Source organism: Macaca nemestrina, chromosome 3, assembly GCF_043159975.1.
Source record: "Macaca nemestrina isolate mMacNem1 chromosome 3, mMacNem.hap1, whole genome shotgun sequence".
Classification (NCBI taxonomy): domain Eukaryota; kingdom Metazoa; phylum Chordata; class Mammalia; order Primates; family Cercopithecidae; genus Macaca; species Macaca nemestrina.
The window spans coordinates 6087639-6104277 of record NC_092127.1 but is presented as its reverse complement, the minus strand read 5'-3'; the positions used below and the strand labels follow the sequence as shown (position 1 = coordinate 6104277).

General features: G+C 44.0%; 1 protein-coding gene across 9 annotated transcripts in view; it reads left to right on the top strand.

Moving 5' to 3' along the window:
• LOC105466588 (storkhead box 2) overlaps positions 1-16639 on the top strand; it is a 117877-nt gene that overhangs the window by 89599 nt on the left and 11639 nt on the right. For 6 of the 9 annotated variants that reach the window (XM_011715647.2, XM_011715654.3, XM_011715653.3 and 3 more), the window contains 2 exons: positions 6354-6506; positions 13933-16198. In XM_011715647.2, coding sequence (XP_011713949.1) covers positions 6354-6506; positions 13933-16198 — 2419 coding nt within the window. Of the gene's footprint in view, positions 1-6353; positions 6507-13932; positions 16199-16359; positions 16409-16639 lie in introns of all 9 variants that reach the window. The other 3 variants (XR_011620767.1, XM_071092786.1, XM_071092787.1) reach the window with 1 other exon arrangement.

The window sequence follows — 16639 nt, the reverse complement described above, 5'->3', positions numbered from 1 at the left end:
TGGGTGCTTTAAGATGGGATGACATAGTTTTATGTTGGCTTCTGGAGCAGGTATCTTTTGGAAAGCTACGGATGTCACCCAGGAAGGAGAGAGTATAAACTGTTGTGAAAGTCACATCCCAGGAGCGGTGCTGGCCTCCTGCATGTGCACAGGCTGAGGAGTTCCTGGAACCTCAGTTAATGACTGCAAAAAGTGAAAATGCCATTTATAAAGGACAGGGCTTCATTACAGTCTTTTTTATTATTATTATTATTTTTGCACAAATAGAACCGAGATAAGAACAGTTTTAGAACTTGAGTGCTTAAAGGTATTTGATGTATAATAGGAATTCGGATATTTCTTGAAAGAATGAATTATGTGAGAGAGAGTTTTTTTTGAAATAACTCCAACTAAAGTAATGGGCCAAAAGTTGGACGGGGAAAGTAGACAGAGGGATTTAAATAGTGAAAATGGATGCGCTTGATAAAGCTATTTCCTGAGGTAGGGGTGACTAGCTGTAGACAATCAAAGAGCAGGTTGGCATCTGCAGGACCTCTGCCTGTTGTCCGTTGCGCGAGTGGTTTTAGGAGTCACTAGCTCTTTCTCCTCAGTTGCACAAGAGTGATTTTCTCATACAAGCATATCATGTGTTTTTGTCTGTATGAAAACATGAGCAGTGCCCCATCAACATCAAGAATAAGATCTAAGCCTTCTTGTCAACCAGGATCTGGTTGGTCTATTTTTCTCTGTATCTCACCACCAGCCTGCCCCAGGGGAGCCTGAACCTGCCGCAGCTCCCCAGGCTCAGCTCCGCATGCTGCCTGGTCTCAGTATGCTGCCTCCCGCGCTGCCTGGTCTCAGTATGCTGCCTCCCGCGCTGCCTGGGCTCAGTATGCTGCCTCCCGCGCTGCCTGGGCTATTCCGCCTCTCCTGGAGGGGGTCCATCTTCCACGCCCCTCATCATCCACCCGGCTACTGTTTCTCTTCATGCCAGTCAGCTGACGGTGACCTCACATGAAAGCAGTGTCCACGTTTTCACTCATGCATTTTAAATGTTAAATGCTCTTAAAACAGAAGTTTACTTACAATTGTAATCCTTTCATGTCTTTTCACATTTTAAGCTCACTTAAAAATCTATGGAATGCTTCCTTTGTCCAGGACACCGAGTTTGGTTTTATCTGAAATAGCCTAGATTTGACAAAAGTCCTCTGAGGACTGTACTTAAATGGATGTTCGTAAGAAAATAAAGCTGAACTAAAACCTATCTACTCCTTCTTTTTTAGAACAATAGGACAGAATTATAGCAGTTTAGAAAGAATTTTGTAGCTGACAAAGTGCCAGTGTGCTTTAAGATGAGTTGTTGTTATGAATGTGTTCTGAACTAATTCTGAAGACAGAAAAATCCATCCTATAAATTATAGACAAGTAAGTTATAATTCACGTTTCATGCAAAATATGGTAGTTTCTGTAGATTATGTAGATTATCATGACCAACAATATTTTAGCAGTACTTACATTCTGTTTTTTCTTCTTTGAAGAAATAAATGTGGTCCAGTAATTGGAAGAATTTTCTGGTAGCATATCTTTTTTTTTTTTTTAATACTTTAAGTTCTAGGGTACATGTGCACAACGTGCAGGTTTGTTATATATATATACATGTGCCATGTTGGTCTTAAATATGACTAGTTGGCTCATTAAGCAGGTTTATATAAGATCCACAGAAGATTATGGTAAACTTGAATAATGTTTATGTTGTGTTGAGAGACACTGGTGATTCCTTTAATACAGATCTTAAATGCATGTTCTAAACTTCACTTAATATATAATTATTCTTTTAAAAAATGTACTCGTTTTTCTTAATTTTTAATTTCTTATTGCTATATAATAGTTGTATTATAAAGTTATTTTTCTATAGTAACTGCTGTGTTTGGAGGACTATTGCTCATGCAGTTAATTGGGGGAGTCTTAGAAATTGCATGGCTAAATTTATTCTCTTTTTGTTTGCTATTATTTAGCAAAAATATTAATAAAATTACAATCTTTTAAGATTGCTAAGAAATTCCTTGGATTATAATGTTAAAAATGGATATTCATTCATTCAACAAATATTTGTTGGGTAAGCACCGCATCATTCTAGGTGCTGGGAATGTGGCATTCACGTTGCCTTCTGTCACAGAGCTTACATTCGAGTGGGTGAGACAGCAAACCAGTGAACCAAACCCACATGCACACATGCAGGGAGAGAAGACAATAAACTCGGCTGTGTTGGAACGGCAGTAGACCAGTCAGGTTAGGGCTTTCTGATGAGGTGCCATTTGAATTGAGACCTAAAGCATGAAAAGCCAGTCTTGAAAGGTCAACCCAAGGAGCATCCCAGGCCAAGGGCACAAAAAAATACAAAGACCTCGAGTTGAGGAAATGCCTGACATGCTCAAAGAATAGAGGAGGTTGTGAGTGGCAAGTAAGGATGGAGGTGGGGAGTGGTCCTAGCATTGGGTGGACAGGTTCAGACCATGCGGGCCCTTGTAGGCCTACCAAAGAATTCAGCTTTTCTTCTAAGTGCAGTAGGCAGTCCCTGGAGGATTTTATGCAGGGAAGTGGTGTGCTTTTTGTTTTCCTAAGAGGACCTTGGCTGCTCTGTGGAGAGGGGAGTGTTGGAGGCAGGAGGGAAGGCTGAACATCATCAAGTTATGATGGACCAGGTGAGAGATGATGGCAGTTCGAGGGAGCTCCAGGGATAGAATCCAGGGGACAGACCAGGCAGCATTAGGGTCTAGACAGCATTGCTGATGGGCTCGGGGATGGGAAAGGAGTTGAAAGTAATATATCTTAGTGCAACACAAAAATGAGATGAGGTGGCGACAGTTATTTAGAACATCCAAATTCCATTTTGTTCTATATTCTGAGTTAAAAGTTATTGCCCATATTCATTATTATAGTGAAACTGAGCTTTTCCAAAGCAAATGCCATTCAGACACACTTAAAACATGCTGCCTCTTGGAGTTGGCTGCAATGAATGAAAAGAAATTAACCGAGAATATGGCAGTGAAACCAAACAAATTGTTTCCACTAAATCTGTAAGGACAATCATGACCTAAGCTTAAGCAGTTAATTTTGCTAATAGTCATTTCTTTTTTACAGAGAGTTCGAGTTTCTTCTTATGACCTATACAAAAATCTGGCAATAGTCCGACCTGCATTTTGGGGATCATAGTTAGTATTTTAGTATCTTTCATCTTCTGAGATGTTCTTAGTTATATAATAGGCACACATTAGAAGGTATTAACCTCTCAAGTGATACCCAAGTCCAGAGGTTCTGGAATCTGCATTGATCCTCTCCCTCTTTGCCTGCTGATCCTATCTTCCTTTTCATCTGACTTTTAAAATCATCCCGGGTGACTTTCAGGGGCTAACTTATCACCTCTGTAAGAAAGCCGGCCTCAGTGCCCCTGTCCTATCCAGTGGAGGTGGAGTGAGAGAGAAGGAACCACAGGCCAGTGTCTCAGACTGTCTGTGCCTGAGCTGTAGGGCCTGCTGTGGGGAGGGCGGGGCCAAACAGGTGAACTTCCAACTCCCACCTCCGCTGCAGCTCGCACCAGCACTCAGCCAATCTTTACATATTTCTTATGTATTTACTGATTTGGAGACGGGGTCTTGCTCTGTCGGCCAGGCTGGAGTGCAGTGGCGCAATCTCAGTTCACTGTAGCCTCGACCTCCCGGGCTCAAGTGATCTTCCCACCTTAGCCTCCCAAGCAGCTGGGACCACAGGCATGTGCCACCATGCCCAGCTAATTTTTGTATTTTTTGTAGAGATGGGGTCTCGTCATGTTGCCCAGGCTGGTCTCAAACTCCTGGGCTCAAACAATCAGCCTGCCTTGACTGCTAGAAATGTTGGGATTATAGGTGTGAGCCATCACGCCCAACCCACATTAGGTTTTAGAATAAGACTTTGTTTGGGCTGGGCATGGTGGCTCACACCTGTAGTGCCAGCTCTTTAAGAGGTGGCCAGACTGTAGTCCTAGCTATTTGGAAGGCTGAGGTGGGAGGATCTCTTGAGTTCAAGGTTGCAGTGAGCTATGATTGTGCCATTTCACTCCAGCCCGAGCCACAGAGCCAGACCCTGTCTCAAAACAACAAAACAAAACAAAACAAACAAAGACAGCTTTTTTGGGGGGTAAAAAAGGATATAACAAGTCTTTTCTTTAAGATTTAAATACATTGTTCTAGGCAGTTGCAAACTTGCCCACTGAGGTGGTCCTAGCCCACATCATTCTGTCATTTTTGAGTCACCAATATGAATTGAGGTTCACAAGCCAATGAGTGAAACTCACATCCCCCAAAATGGGCCCAAGTTCACACTCACTCTCGCCTGCTACTGCCCCACAAAATATCACAAGGATTTTTCCGAGGGCGTCTCTTTTTGATGCCTGTGACCCATAGGCCCCAGAAATGTGTGGCTTCTGAGCTAGGTCAGTTCCTGGCTTCTGCTGATTTTTCTCTCTTCCTTCTTTTCTGGAAGTGGGTGCTCCTATCTCCCTCTGGCCACTGGGACAATATCTTATCCTTCTCATATCCAGCTTGCAGAGAGTGGAGCTACAGTAGAGCTGATGGGAGCCCCATGTGGTCCAGGGAAGGGGGGCATTGAACTGCGCTGGGTTTGGGAAGGGGGTGAGGCCTGGGCCTTGGGCTCTGGAGTCCTGCTGCTTTGTCCGAGGCACCTGCTGGACTCTCCCCACACATGCTGATCTTCATCCCAGGCCCGGGTGCCTGATTTCGTCTAGCAAACCATTTCTCGTCTAGCCCATCAGAGCAGCAGGGACTCTGCACTCCTCCTGCAAACTGGGGACTATGGCTGGGCACGGCTTTAAGTACCTGACAGTGAGGAGGCTGGTCCACGCCAGAGCAGCCAGACACCTTGTCGGGGAGGGTGTTACTTGATGCCACAGGCTCACCCGAGTCTCGGTTTTCGTCAGCCATGGTAGCTTATTACGTGCTTCAGAAACAAAAAAGGAGAGATTATGTACGTACATTTAGGAAATCAGATTAGAAACTTAACAGACCCCGTGAGCCCTTCTCTGTTCTACCATGTTGATAATTTGCATCCTCTTTGTGTAGGACATCTTTTCAAGTGCAACCTTGGAGAACCCCAGGTATAAAACAGGTGGCACTCAGGTGACAGAAGTTGACTTTCCTACTCTCCCAGCCTCTGCTTCTGCTGGGGGCACCTCTGTACTAGAAATATTCCAGGAAATTCTAGGCATCCTTGGAGCATCACTGGAAAATCACTGCACTGTGGCATAAAGACGAGAAATGAAGACCGATATTTGCATTGTAGGTTGACATCTCAAGAGTCACCGTCCATCACCCCTCCGATAAGGGATCTTCAGCCTCTCCTGCCTCCACAGGCCCTTTTAGCGTGCAGCAGGCCACAGTCTCTGAGGGAATTGTAATCTGCCTTCTCCCACCCCTCCCAGGCCATCATCCCCACGACCACCACAGTCATCTTTCTGAAATCCACACCTGCCTTTGGCCTTCCACGGCTCACCACCCCTCATAGAATGCAGAGCTTGGACACTCAGCTCTTTGTTCATGGTCGTCCCTACCTACCTGTCCCCCTTCTCTTCTGTGCCCCAGAGAACATGTGCTTATAGGTCCCAGCCCCGCAGGGACACGCCTACTCTTGAGCACTGGGTTCAGATTACACCTCCTTGGTGGAACCTTGGAACTTCCTGCTTCTGAGCCCCACCCTCACCTCCCCGTGCGCCATTATCCTCCCTCTCGCAGCGCCCAGGTGTTGTTCTGTTCTCTTGTGAGCCTGCCACACAACGTTGGGAACTTTGATCTGCTTGTCTGTCTCCTCCACTTAAATAGAAACTGAGGGCAGAGGTGTTTGGGGAGAGGCACGCACTCACTCTCTGTAGCTCCTGTGCCCCCAGCAGATGCATAAAGGCGTTCAGTGTTTGAATGAATGAATCATCAAGTTACACAAATGCAATTTGTCGGGATATGACTGGCAGTTATTAAATAAATCAGCTCCAAGTTAATAAAAACGGAAATAAAAGCCTGTTGTGGCAAGACTTTCCGTAGTAGGACTATTTAAATGAGATCTCAGATGTTAAAGGGTGGTTTTATTTGTTGAGGCAGTAGGAGCTTCCACTGCGTGTGAAAGTCTTTCTACCTGAGTGGGATTGGCTGTGGCTTCTGTGTTCAGAGTGGAATTGGCAAGCAGTTCTGTGTTTGGAGCTGACTGTGTTCATCAGACCAGGGCTGGGTGGGTGCATGAAGGTGGGAGGGGTGTGGACGGGTGAAGGTGTGTGTCTGACAGACGACCGGCTCTTTTAATGAACCGCTCACTTGAAAACTGTCTTTCCGCAGGTGATGTATCACCAATCAGTATGTCTCCCATCAGTCAGTCTCAGTTTATTCCACTCGGGGAAATCCTCTGCTTGGCCATCTCAGCCATGAACTCGGCAAGAAAACCTGTCACCCAAGAAGCACTGATGGAGCACCTGACCACGTGTTTCCCAGGTAACGAGGCGGGAGCGGAGCGTGTGCCAGGTGGCGGTGTGCTCTGGTCACTCTAGGACTTCACATGGACTGTTCTTCCCATGTTTAAAGATAATAGGAAAAAACTCTTCCCCAAAACTGACCAGAAGCTTTCCTTCCTTCTGTCATTAAAAATTCAGGCACCTGCATGACATAAAAAAAATAACTTAACTGCTTCAGCTGCAATACTTTTTAAATTGGCACCAAGAGGAAGAAATTAATTCAGAATTCATGAAGAATCTGGCAAAAATGACCTGGACTCCAGTCATTCTTTACAATCTAATCTTTAAATACATGAATGTGAGGGTTCAACAACTGAAAACTTTAGTCCTGGGGAGTTAAACTGCAGAAAGGGTCATGTCAAAAATTAACATATCTTACCTATTTGTGTCATGGCTTGATGAGTTTTAAGAAAAGAATATTTGATAAATTAGGATTTCATGTTTAAAAAATAAAATATTTACTTTTTTCTTAAATATTATAAAAAGGAGGCAACAGCCCAGCCGTTGTGTGAGTGGCATTGGATGCTTTCGGTGCTGGAGGGCGTTAGGAAGGGTGACACGCTGCAGAATGCAGGACCGTCTCTCAAGAGAGCCAGTGGATTGTCACCCCACCCCCAGTGGAGATCCTGCCAGAGCTGCCAGTCTTATGTTTCAAGAGAATCTGGAAATTTGGTCTTATGGGAAATCTCTACATTTCCTAAATATTGACAATTGTATGTGTGTATACGTTTTAACATTTGTGTGCCAGCAACGTGCAAGTCAAATGAAATACATTATCAGGCTACCAGTTTACCAACTTGGTGTGGACTCAGCCTGTTTCTAGATTGAAATAGAGATTATATTAAAAGGGAACGTTTGATATATTTTTCATTCAACTTAGAAGAGATCTTAGTAAATATAAGCTGTTAATTGTATCAGTTAGCTTTTGCTACAAAAATTCTGGGTAACAAACAACTACAGAACATCAAAGGCCTATGGCAACAAGCATAAATTTCACTCATGCCTCTGTGGGTTCCCCAGGAGTCAGCTGATCTAGGTGGGGTCCAGCAGGGTAGTTTTGCTCCATCTGTACCCATCCTATTTAGAAAAGGAGGCAAATGGAGATCTCTTTCACTCGTGGGATGTCAGAGGCACCAGAGCACAAGCCCATTGCATGAAGGCTCTTCAAGCTTTGTTCATGGCAGCCCCATTAACATTGCAGTGACCAAAGCAAACCTGCTAAACTGAAAGTGAAGGTGTGGGGAAGTGCACTCCACACATGGGAGGAGAACGGGAGGACTAGTTCTAAGCTAAGTAGAGATCTTATCTACCACATTGGTTTCCCTGCTTTTCCTTGTGTCCCAGAGAAACGTTTTCTCCCTCTCCTTGTGATATTTCCTCCTTTTTCAATATTCTAATTACTATGTTTGATAATATGTATATGGTTCAAAATCTCTAACATGAACCCACCCTTGCAACATACAAATTATTTTAAGCTTTCTAGCATTTTAGTATCTCTGAATCGTCTTCACTATCTGATTGCCTATCTCTTTTTGTTAATTCTCTAACATGAACCCACCCTTGCAACATACAAATTATTTTAAGCTTTCTAGCATTTTAGTATCTCTGAATCGTCTTCACTATCTGATTGCCTGTCTCTTTTTGTGAAGTCCTAGGCAAACCCCTTTCCTTTCAGTAGTGAGAGAAACAGAATCCCAGGTGAGAGCCACCTAAGTGGGGACAGATAGTGTTGGCAAACACGACGGTCTTGGAGGAAGGACCTGCTTTCTGCCCTGTGAGTGCGTAGCCACTTCTGACATTGAACAACCCAGCAGCTTTTTAAATCCTTGTATTTTTATTTAGCTTCATGAGAAATCACACGGCGTTTCTAAAGTTGCTTATATACCACCCATTTCTGGGCTATAAAGAATAGAAAGAACACAGAGCCAGTGTGTAATAGTAAGATGCTCCTCACTGCCAAGCAGCTGATAACAATATCACTAACTTGGAATGCTTTGTGGAGTAATCCATAGGTCATTTGTACTTGAAAGAATAACTGTTTTGCTAGCTTTTATGGCAAGGGAACTTAAATCCCAAAGCCCTGGTTTTCAGACAGACAGAGGAGCCTTTTCTTCTGTGTGACACTGATGACTCATTTGTCAGCCTCAGAAGTTTGCAGGGACACCATACAAACCCGAGTCTAGCACAGGAGTTTGCTAACCTGCAGGCCTAGTGTGGCCCACCACCTGTTTTTGTAAATAAAGTTTTATTGGAACACAGCCGTGCCCATTTGCTCATGAATGATCTTTGGCTCCTTATGCAATAGTGGCAGAGTTGAGTAGTGGCAATGGAGGTCGTATGGCTAAAAGCCTAACATATTTTCTACGTGGTTCTTTACAGAAAAAGTATGCTGACCCCTGGGCTAGGGCATGGTGGTAACTATTTAAAGTTATGTTCAACAATAGCTCCAGATTTTAATCTGTATTTCATAAAATATCAAAGTTTGTTTCCTGCCTGCCTGCCTTGTTTCCTTTCTTCTTAGCTCCCTTTCTCCTTTCCTTTCCTTCCTTCCTTTGCTTTTTTTTTTTGGTCTGTCTTTTGCTATCACTTAAGCTATAGCAGAAGAAAATATTTTAGAAAACCCAACCCTTTAAATTCTACTTGAAAATCATATTTTCATGACAGTGCTAAAACTCTGGAGGGATTTAAAGATCGTATTTATATTTTTTGTTTTTTAAAGACAAGAATAAAGTAGTTCTTTTATATCTTACTACTGAAAAATAAAGTTTTTGAGCCAAAGTATTATTAAAATATTTGAATCTCATATTTAATGTATATTTTATGAATCAAAAGTATAGTCTAGAATTTGGCTTCTTTTCTTGTTTTGGGTATCCATATTCTAAAGAAAGTTTAGTGAAAAGTCTTCTAGTAAAAATTTCTGATACATCAAAACTTAAACCTTTTTATCACTTTTCTATAAAAGTGAAAAAAAGTTGGCTGAATTCTTGAAAACCAACTCAACAACTTTTATCTATCAGTTTCCATTACAGAATCAAGAATATTTTTAAAAGGTTTATAAAGAATAATACTTGCTTCTCATATTTCTAAATAACTACACATCCATTCATCCAGAATGATCCTTTAAATTGGTCTGGTACCTGTTAAGCTGTTACTACTGAATCTTTCTGGGAGGAAGGCTGGTCTTCAGGGACATAGAGATAGACCTATAAGGCTAGGTATGGAGCTGAACTTGACTTTAGAGATTGCTGGAGAATATTAATATTACATATCCTGTGTTCTGTCTCCCATTCGTCTCCTTATGTCAGCTCTTATCGAATTCTTCCTCAGCCAGTGTTCTTCCCAAACAAGAATAATCTAACGAGGCTCATTAAAGGGTTTCACTTAAAAGTGCTCATCATACAGAACAGGTCCACGTGCTCTCTGTTCTGACAGTTTGTCAGATTTACAGGACTAAAGCATTACACAGAGGCTGATTGTGGTGGCTCCCACCTGTAATCCCAGCACTTTGGGAGGCTGAGGTGGGCAGATCACTTGAGGCCAGGAGTTCCAGACCAACCTGGCCAACATGGCGAAACTCATCTCTACTGAAAATACAAAAATTAGCCGGGCGTGGTGGCACGTGCCTGTAATCCCAGCTACTCGGGTGGCTGAGGTACAATAATCACTTGAACCTGAGAGGCAGAGGTTGCAGCGAGCCGAGATTGTGCCACTTCTCTCTAGCTCGGGTGACAGAGTGAGATGTTATCTCAAAAAAAAAAAAAAAAAGCGCAATACGTAGATCCAAGTAGATCACAGCGTCGTGCAGTGTTTTTAAATAGTTATTTTTGCTTTGAAAAATGTAAAGGTGTGGAAGAGGTCAGGTTCAGGCCTGTTAGGATGTAAAGTGTATTTTTGTTCTTTAAGCCCTCAACATCTGAATTCATGATAAACTTTCAGAGTCGAATTTGGAAGTAGTGGAGTATGCAAATGTTAAATATCCATCACAACCATCACTTTCTCAGGTCAACCCTACAGATTTCTGGTAGAACCCTGAATTTCATAGATGATCAGTCAGTATACTAGGGCTTAATAATAAAACGATAATCATAAACATAAGCAACTTTCAGTTAAGTCTGAAAACTCTCAGGTCATAGCATGGAAAATGGATTGGACGGGGGCAAAGAATGTTTCTAGTGTGCATTATCAAATTAAACATTATTTGATTGATATACCTGGAAACCCAAGACCTAAGAAAATTTAAGCACAAATACTCTATGGAAATAGAAAATTGTTTCTCTATTTTTTTCTCTATTTTTCTTTTTATTCTTTCATTTGAGAACCACCAGAGAACTTGTTTTTAATTGTAAGTAAAGATGATTGCATTGTAGTCATGATTCTGTATATTAATAGCTTTAAGAGTTTCCTAAGATCATCATTTGGAAGACCTACAGTCAGCAAATTCTATAATAAAATTAAACCTTTGCTTTATAGTAATAGCTATTTTTATCACACATACCTCAGCTTTCCCTTATTAGGAGCCATGGTAAACTGGTCAGTCATGAATACTTATAAATGAAACTTCTGAGTGTTTGAGGAAGTTTGTCATATTGTTGACTGAAAGTATGCTACCATTTAAGATGTGGTCAGTTTTAAACATGGGCTTGCTATCTTGATTACTGTGCCAAACAATGACAGTGGGCATCATTCGTGAGACTGCGGTGCAGAGGTGTGCCCTCATCTCAGAAGGTATATACTGTGTCAGTGGTGTCCCCTGAAGTTATTCAGTGGAAGGCACTTTGGGAGGCAGAGGCGGTAAGATTGCTTGACCCCAGGAGTTCGAGACCAGCCTGGGCAACATGGAGAAACCCCATCTCTACAAAAAATATAAAAATTACTTGGGTGTTTTGGTGTGTGTCTGTCATCCCAGCTACTCGAGAGGCTGAGGTGGGAGGATCACCTGAGCCTGGGGAAGTTGAGGCTGCAGTGAGCTGAGATCTTTTCACTACACTCCAGCCTGCGCAAGGGTGAGACCCTGTCTCAAAGAAAAAAAAAAAAAGAAAGAAAAAAATTCATTTCTATTTTGCACAGAAAGTATTATAAAATTCAAAAACAAATTTTGTTATTATTGGTCTTAAAATCATTTGTATAAAAACTAATGTTAGCTTACCAGAAGTAAAGTATTAGACTAAAAGGAAACCATGCAACTCAAAAATTAAATAATGATATTAATACGTTATCTATGAACAATGCTACCTTTTCTGCCTTGGTCACTAAGGATGCCTTCTGAAGATGGTCACACAAATGGGTGTGTATGTTACCTCGCATTCATGGATTTTCTCCCCTTGAGAATTCCAGGCCATTTCTAATACCTTGATTTCCTACTTTGGAAGGACTTGGGGAGTTGAAGCAGCTCAGCTCACCCAGGTGTTCTAGGTTGGTGCACATCGTTGTTTGAAGGCAATCTGGTTTTCCGTGCGTCCCGACCCGAAGGGGAGACTAACTCCCAGCTGATATTTATTGAGCACTCCCTGTGTGCTGTGCCCTGCTCCACACACACTAAACTCCTTTCACCTCAGCCCTGTGGCTACAGGTACTATTGCTATCCACCTTGTGATGACAGTAAATGAAGGCTCAGAGAGGCTGAGCTGCCTCAGGTGGTGCCAGCTGTCTTCATTTGCTGGGACTGCTGTCACAAAGTGCAGGTGGGTCAAACAACCAATGTTTATTGTCCTACAGTTCTGGAGGCCAGAAGTCCAGAATCACGATCTCAGCAGACGTGGTTGTCCTGAGAGCTGTGAGCCCCCTGTCCTCCGCTTATGGATGGCCACCTTCTCTGTGTCTCCTCAGTGTCTTCCCTCTGTGCCTTTCTGTCTCCAGCTTTCCCCTTGTCAGAAGAAGGACATCAGTCGTATTAGATGAGAGACCGCTCTAATGACCTCATTTTAACTTGACTCTAAAGACCCTTTCTTCAAATAAGGTCATTTTTAAAAGGGTGTTAGGGGTTAGGATTTCAACATACAAATTGGGATGGGGAGTGCGTAATTCAACCAGTGACGCCAGCTAGCAATGACAGGGCAAGGGTTTCAGTCCAGCAGCCTGGCCCCAGCCTTTTGGTCTCCACCTTCCACTGCCTTATTCGTGTTAGGCTGAACCACATGAAGCTGCTATTTTTGTGAGTCAGATGGTTACATAGTGGCAGTTTCATATGATTCAACCTGACCGATTTCAGATCAATCTTCTAAGTATTATCACCCTTTATGTGCCTGGCACTGAGAAATGAAGAATACCCAAGAAATGAAGTAAGTGGGCTGGAGCCGGGCGGATCACGAGGTCAGGAGATCGAGACCATCCTGGCTAACACAATGAAACCCCGTCTCTACTAAAAATACAAAAAAAAAAAATTAGCCGGGCGAGGTGGCGGGCGCCTGTAGTCCCAGCTACTCGGGAGGCTGAGGCAGGAGAATGGCGTAAACCCGGGAGGCGGAGCTTGCAGTGAGCCGAGATAGCGCCACTGCACTCCAGCCTGGGCGACAGAGCGAGACTCCGTCTCAAAAAAAAAAAAAAAAAGAATTTATACTCTTAATTCTGTCTCTTAAGGTAGATGAGGCATAAATATGCACAAAAACCCTTTGAAAACAATGATCAGTCATACAAAGAAGCTTTCATCATTTTTATCTGGTGTTTCTATTCTAGCCAATATGGCAATTTTGGACAAACAGATATAGAGTGTCAAAGCCTTCACTCGTGTATTTATTAGGGCGCTTTGGTTAGAAATTAGAAAAACCACCTTCATCTTACTGACTGATGCCAAAAAGGAGAACATTCTTACATGAATTTTACCCGTGCTGCAGTCAGCTTCCAAATGGAAGGCGATGACTCCAAAATTAGAGGGTACATCATAAACAGTAGTCAAGTCTAGCTGCCCTTTTATATAATTCACAAAACTAAGTTTATTAAGTAAAATCTTTAACAATGAGCACATACAGTAACTCCTCTGTGGTAGCCTCCACATATGTTAGATGTGTTTTTTAATGTCAAGGTAGATACTTTCACTCTGCTTCTCTAGTTGCTTTTATATCATATTATGGAAAACATTTTTCATTTTTCTCTCATTTAAAATATTCTGTCTTTCAAACAACAGGTAACAACAGTAGCAATCTGTCTCCACCTAACTTCCATCTCTGTCTTCACAGCTTTTATATCTGCTCATTCTGTGGGTAGTAATTTAGGAGTTATCCAAGAAGGCGAGGATTTGCACTGAACTTAATGAACACCTTTGTCTGAATAGTGCCTCCTAGCCATGTCATGGTACTTGGCATCTTGGCAGAATGAATAGAATCCTGGAAATCAGGAATCAACATGTTCTGTCTTGATTCTCACAAGTGGATTTTTTTGTCGTTGTTTTGTTTTGTTTTGTTTTGTTTCAGGTGTTCCAACCCCAAGCCAAGAAATTCTGCGGCACACGCTGAACACACTGGTACGGGAGAGGAAAATCTACCCAACTCCAGATGGCTACTTCATCGTGACCCCGCAGACCTATTTCATAACTCCTTCCCTCATAAGAACTAACAGTAAATGGTACCATTTGGACGAGAGGATACCTGACCGGTCTCAGTGCACCTCTCCGCAACCCGGGACCATCACGCCCTCTGCCTCAGGCTGTGTCAGGGAAAGGACATTGCCCCGAAACCACTGCGACTCTTGCCACTGCTGCAGAGAAGACGTGCACAGCACGCATGCACCCACCCTGCAGAGGAAGTCTGCCAAGGACTGCAAAGACCCTTACTGCCCCCCTTCTCTGTGCCAGGTGCCACCCACTGAAAAGAGCAAAAGTACTGTAAATTTTTCCTACAAGACAGAAACTCTCTCAAAACCTAAAGACAGTGAAAAGCAGTCAAAAAAATTCGGGCTAAAGTTATTCCGGCTAAGTTTTAAAAAAGACAAGACCAAACAGCTGGCCAATTTTTCTGCCCAGTTTCCTCCTGAAGAGTGGCCCCTGCGAGACGAGGACACGCCAGCTACGATCCCCCGGGAAGTGGAGATGGAAATCATTAGGCGCATTAACCCAGACCTGACCGTGGAAAATGTCATGCGGCACACCGCCCTCATGAAGAAACTGGAAGAAGAAAAGGCCCAGAGGAGTAAAGCCGGGTCCTCTGCCCATCACAGCGGACGGAGTAAAAAGAGTAGGACTCATCGGAAGTCCCATGGAAAGTCTCGGTCTCACAGCAAGACGCGAGTGTCTAAAGGAGACCCCTCCGACGGTTCACATCTGGATATCCCAGGTGAAAGAGAGTATGACTTCTGTGACCCTCTTTCCAGGGTGCCCAGGGAGGGCTGCTTCATCATTGAACACAAAGGAGATAACTTCATCATGCACAGCAACACCAACGTGCTCGAGTCCCACTTCCCCATGACACCAGAATGGGATGTGTCCGGTGAATTGGCCAAAAGGAGAACTGAGATGCCTTTTCCTGAACCTTCTAGGGGAAGCTCCCACTCAAAAGTGCACCGAAGCCACAGCCATACCCAGGACCGGAGGTCCAGGAATGAGAGATCCAACAAAGCCAAGGAGAGATCCAGGTCGATGGATAACTCCAAAGGCCCTCTGGGTGCTTCTTCTCTAGGGACGCCGGAAGACCTGGCTGAAGGCTGCAGCCAAGACGACCAGACCCCCAGCCAATCCTACGTTGATGACAGTACTTTGAGGCCTGCACAGACTGTCGGTCACCAAAGGGCTCACATGGCGTCCACAAGCTATAAAGAGGTGTGTATTCCAGAGATAGTCAGTGGCAGCAAGGAACCCTCCAGCGCTTGTAGCCTTTTGGAGCCAGGCAAACCACCTGAGAGTTTGCCGTCCTATGGCGAACTCAACTCTTGTCCAACAAAAACAGCCACAGATGACTATTTCCAGTGCAACACCTCTAGTGAGACAGTGCTTACGGCACCATCACCTCTGGGAAAGAACAAGGAGGACCATGACACTCTGACTTTGGCAGAGGGGGTGAAAAAGCTCTCCCCATCTGATAGGCAGGTCCCCCACTCCTCCAGGGAGCCTGTAGGACACAAGGAGGAGTCACCAAAAGGGCCGGGTGGGGGCCCAGCTGCTTCGGGAGGAGTGGCTGAAGGGATCGCCAACGGACGCCTCGTCCAGCACCATGGTGCCGAGCCCAGCAGCTTGGACAAGAGGAAAGAGATATTTAGCAAAGACACCCTGTTCAAACCTCTTCACAGCACCTTGTCTGTAAACAGCTATCACAAATCCAGCCTGTCCCTCCTCAAATCTCACCCGAAGACACCTGCTGACACATTGCCAGGCCGATGTGAGAAACTGGAACCGTCCTTGGGGACCTCGGCGGCACAAGCCACGCCTGCTTCCCAACGTCAGCAGGAGTCAGGAGGGAACCAGGAAACCTCTTTTGACTATTACAACGTCTCTGATGATGATGAGTCTGAGGAAGGGGCAAACAAGAACACGGAGGAGGAGAAAAATAGAGAGGACGTAGGCACCATGCAGTGGCTCCTCGAGAGGGAGAAGGAAAGAGACTTGCAGAGGAAATTTGAAAAGAACCTCACTCTTCTCGCCCCAAAAGAAACCGACAGCAGCAGCAACCAGAGAGCCACCCATTCAGCCCGGCTGGACAGCATGGACAGCAGCAGCATCACAGTGGACAGTGGATTCAACTCCCCACGGTAGGGAGAGGTGTCTCTGGGCACGTATGCACCTAGCGGGGCCTGGGGCTTTCTGCACGTAACTCGACAAGTTCCTGATTTCATAGTCTCAGTTCTGTGGATGAGGGATAAGAGTTGTATGGTTCGTATTGTTAACAATCTGTTTCTGACTTCTTTTTCAGGAATTGAAAAAAATGTTTCTGCACCTGCAGAGATCACCAATCTGGACTGGTGGGTTGGCTCCTCCCCTCAAACTTGCATCAGTCTGATCTAACTAAAACCAACATTTCCAGTACTTTTTCTGCTACGTTCATATTGCCACCCATGCTAAGAGAAGGATGTTTTTTAAGTCCTTCAAAAATAGTAACTTTTTGAGTCGAATAAATAGTCTGGGGGCCGGGGAGGAAGATAGGGGTTGGGAGTAAATTGGTTGATGCTAGGATAGGGATCCCTCTGGTGAAA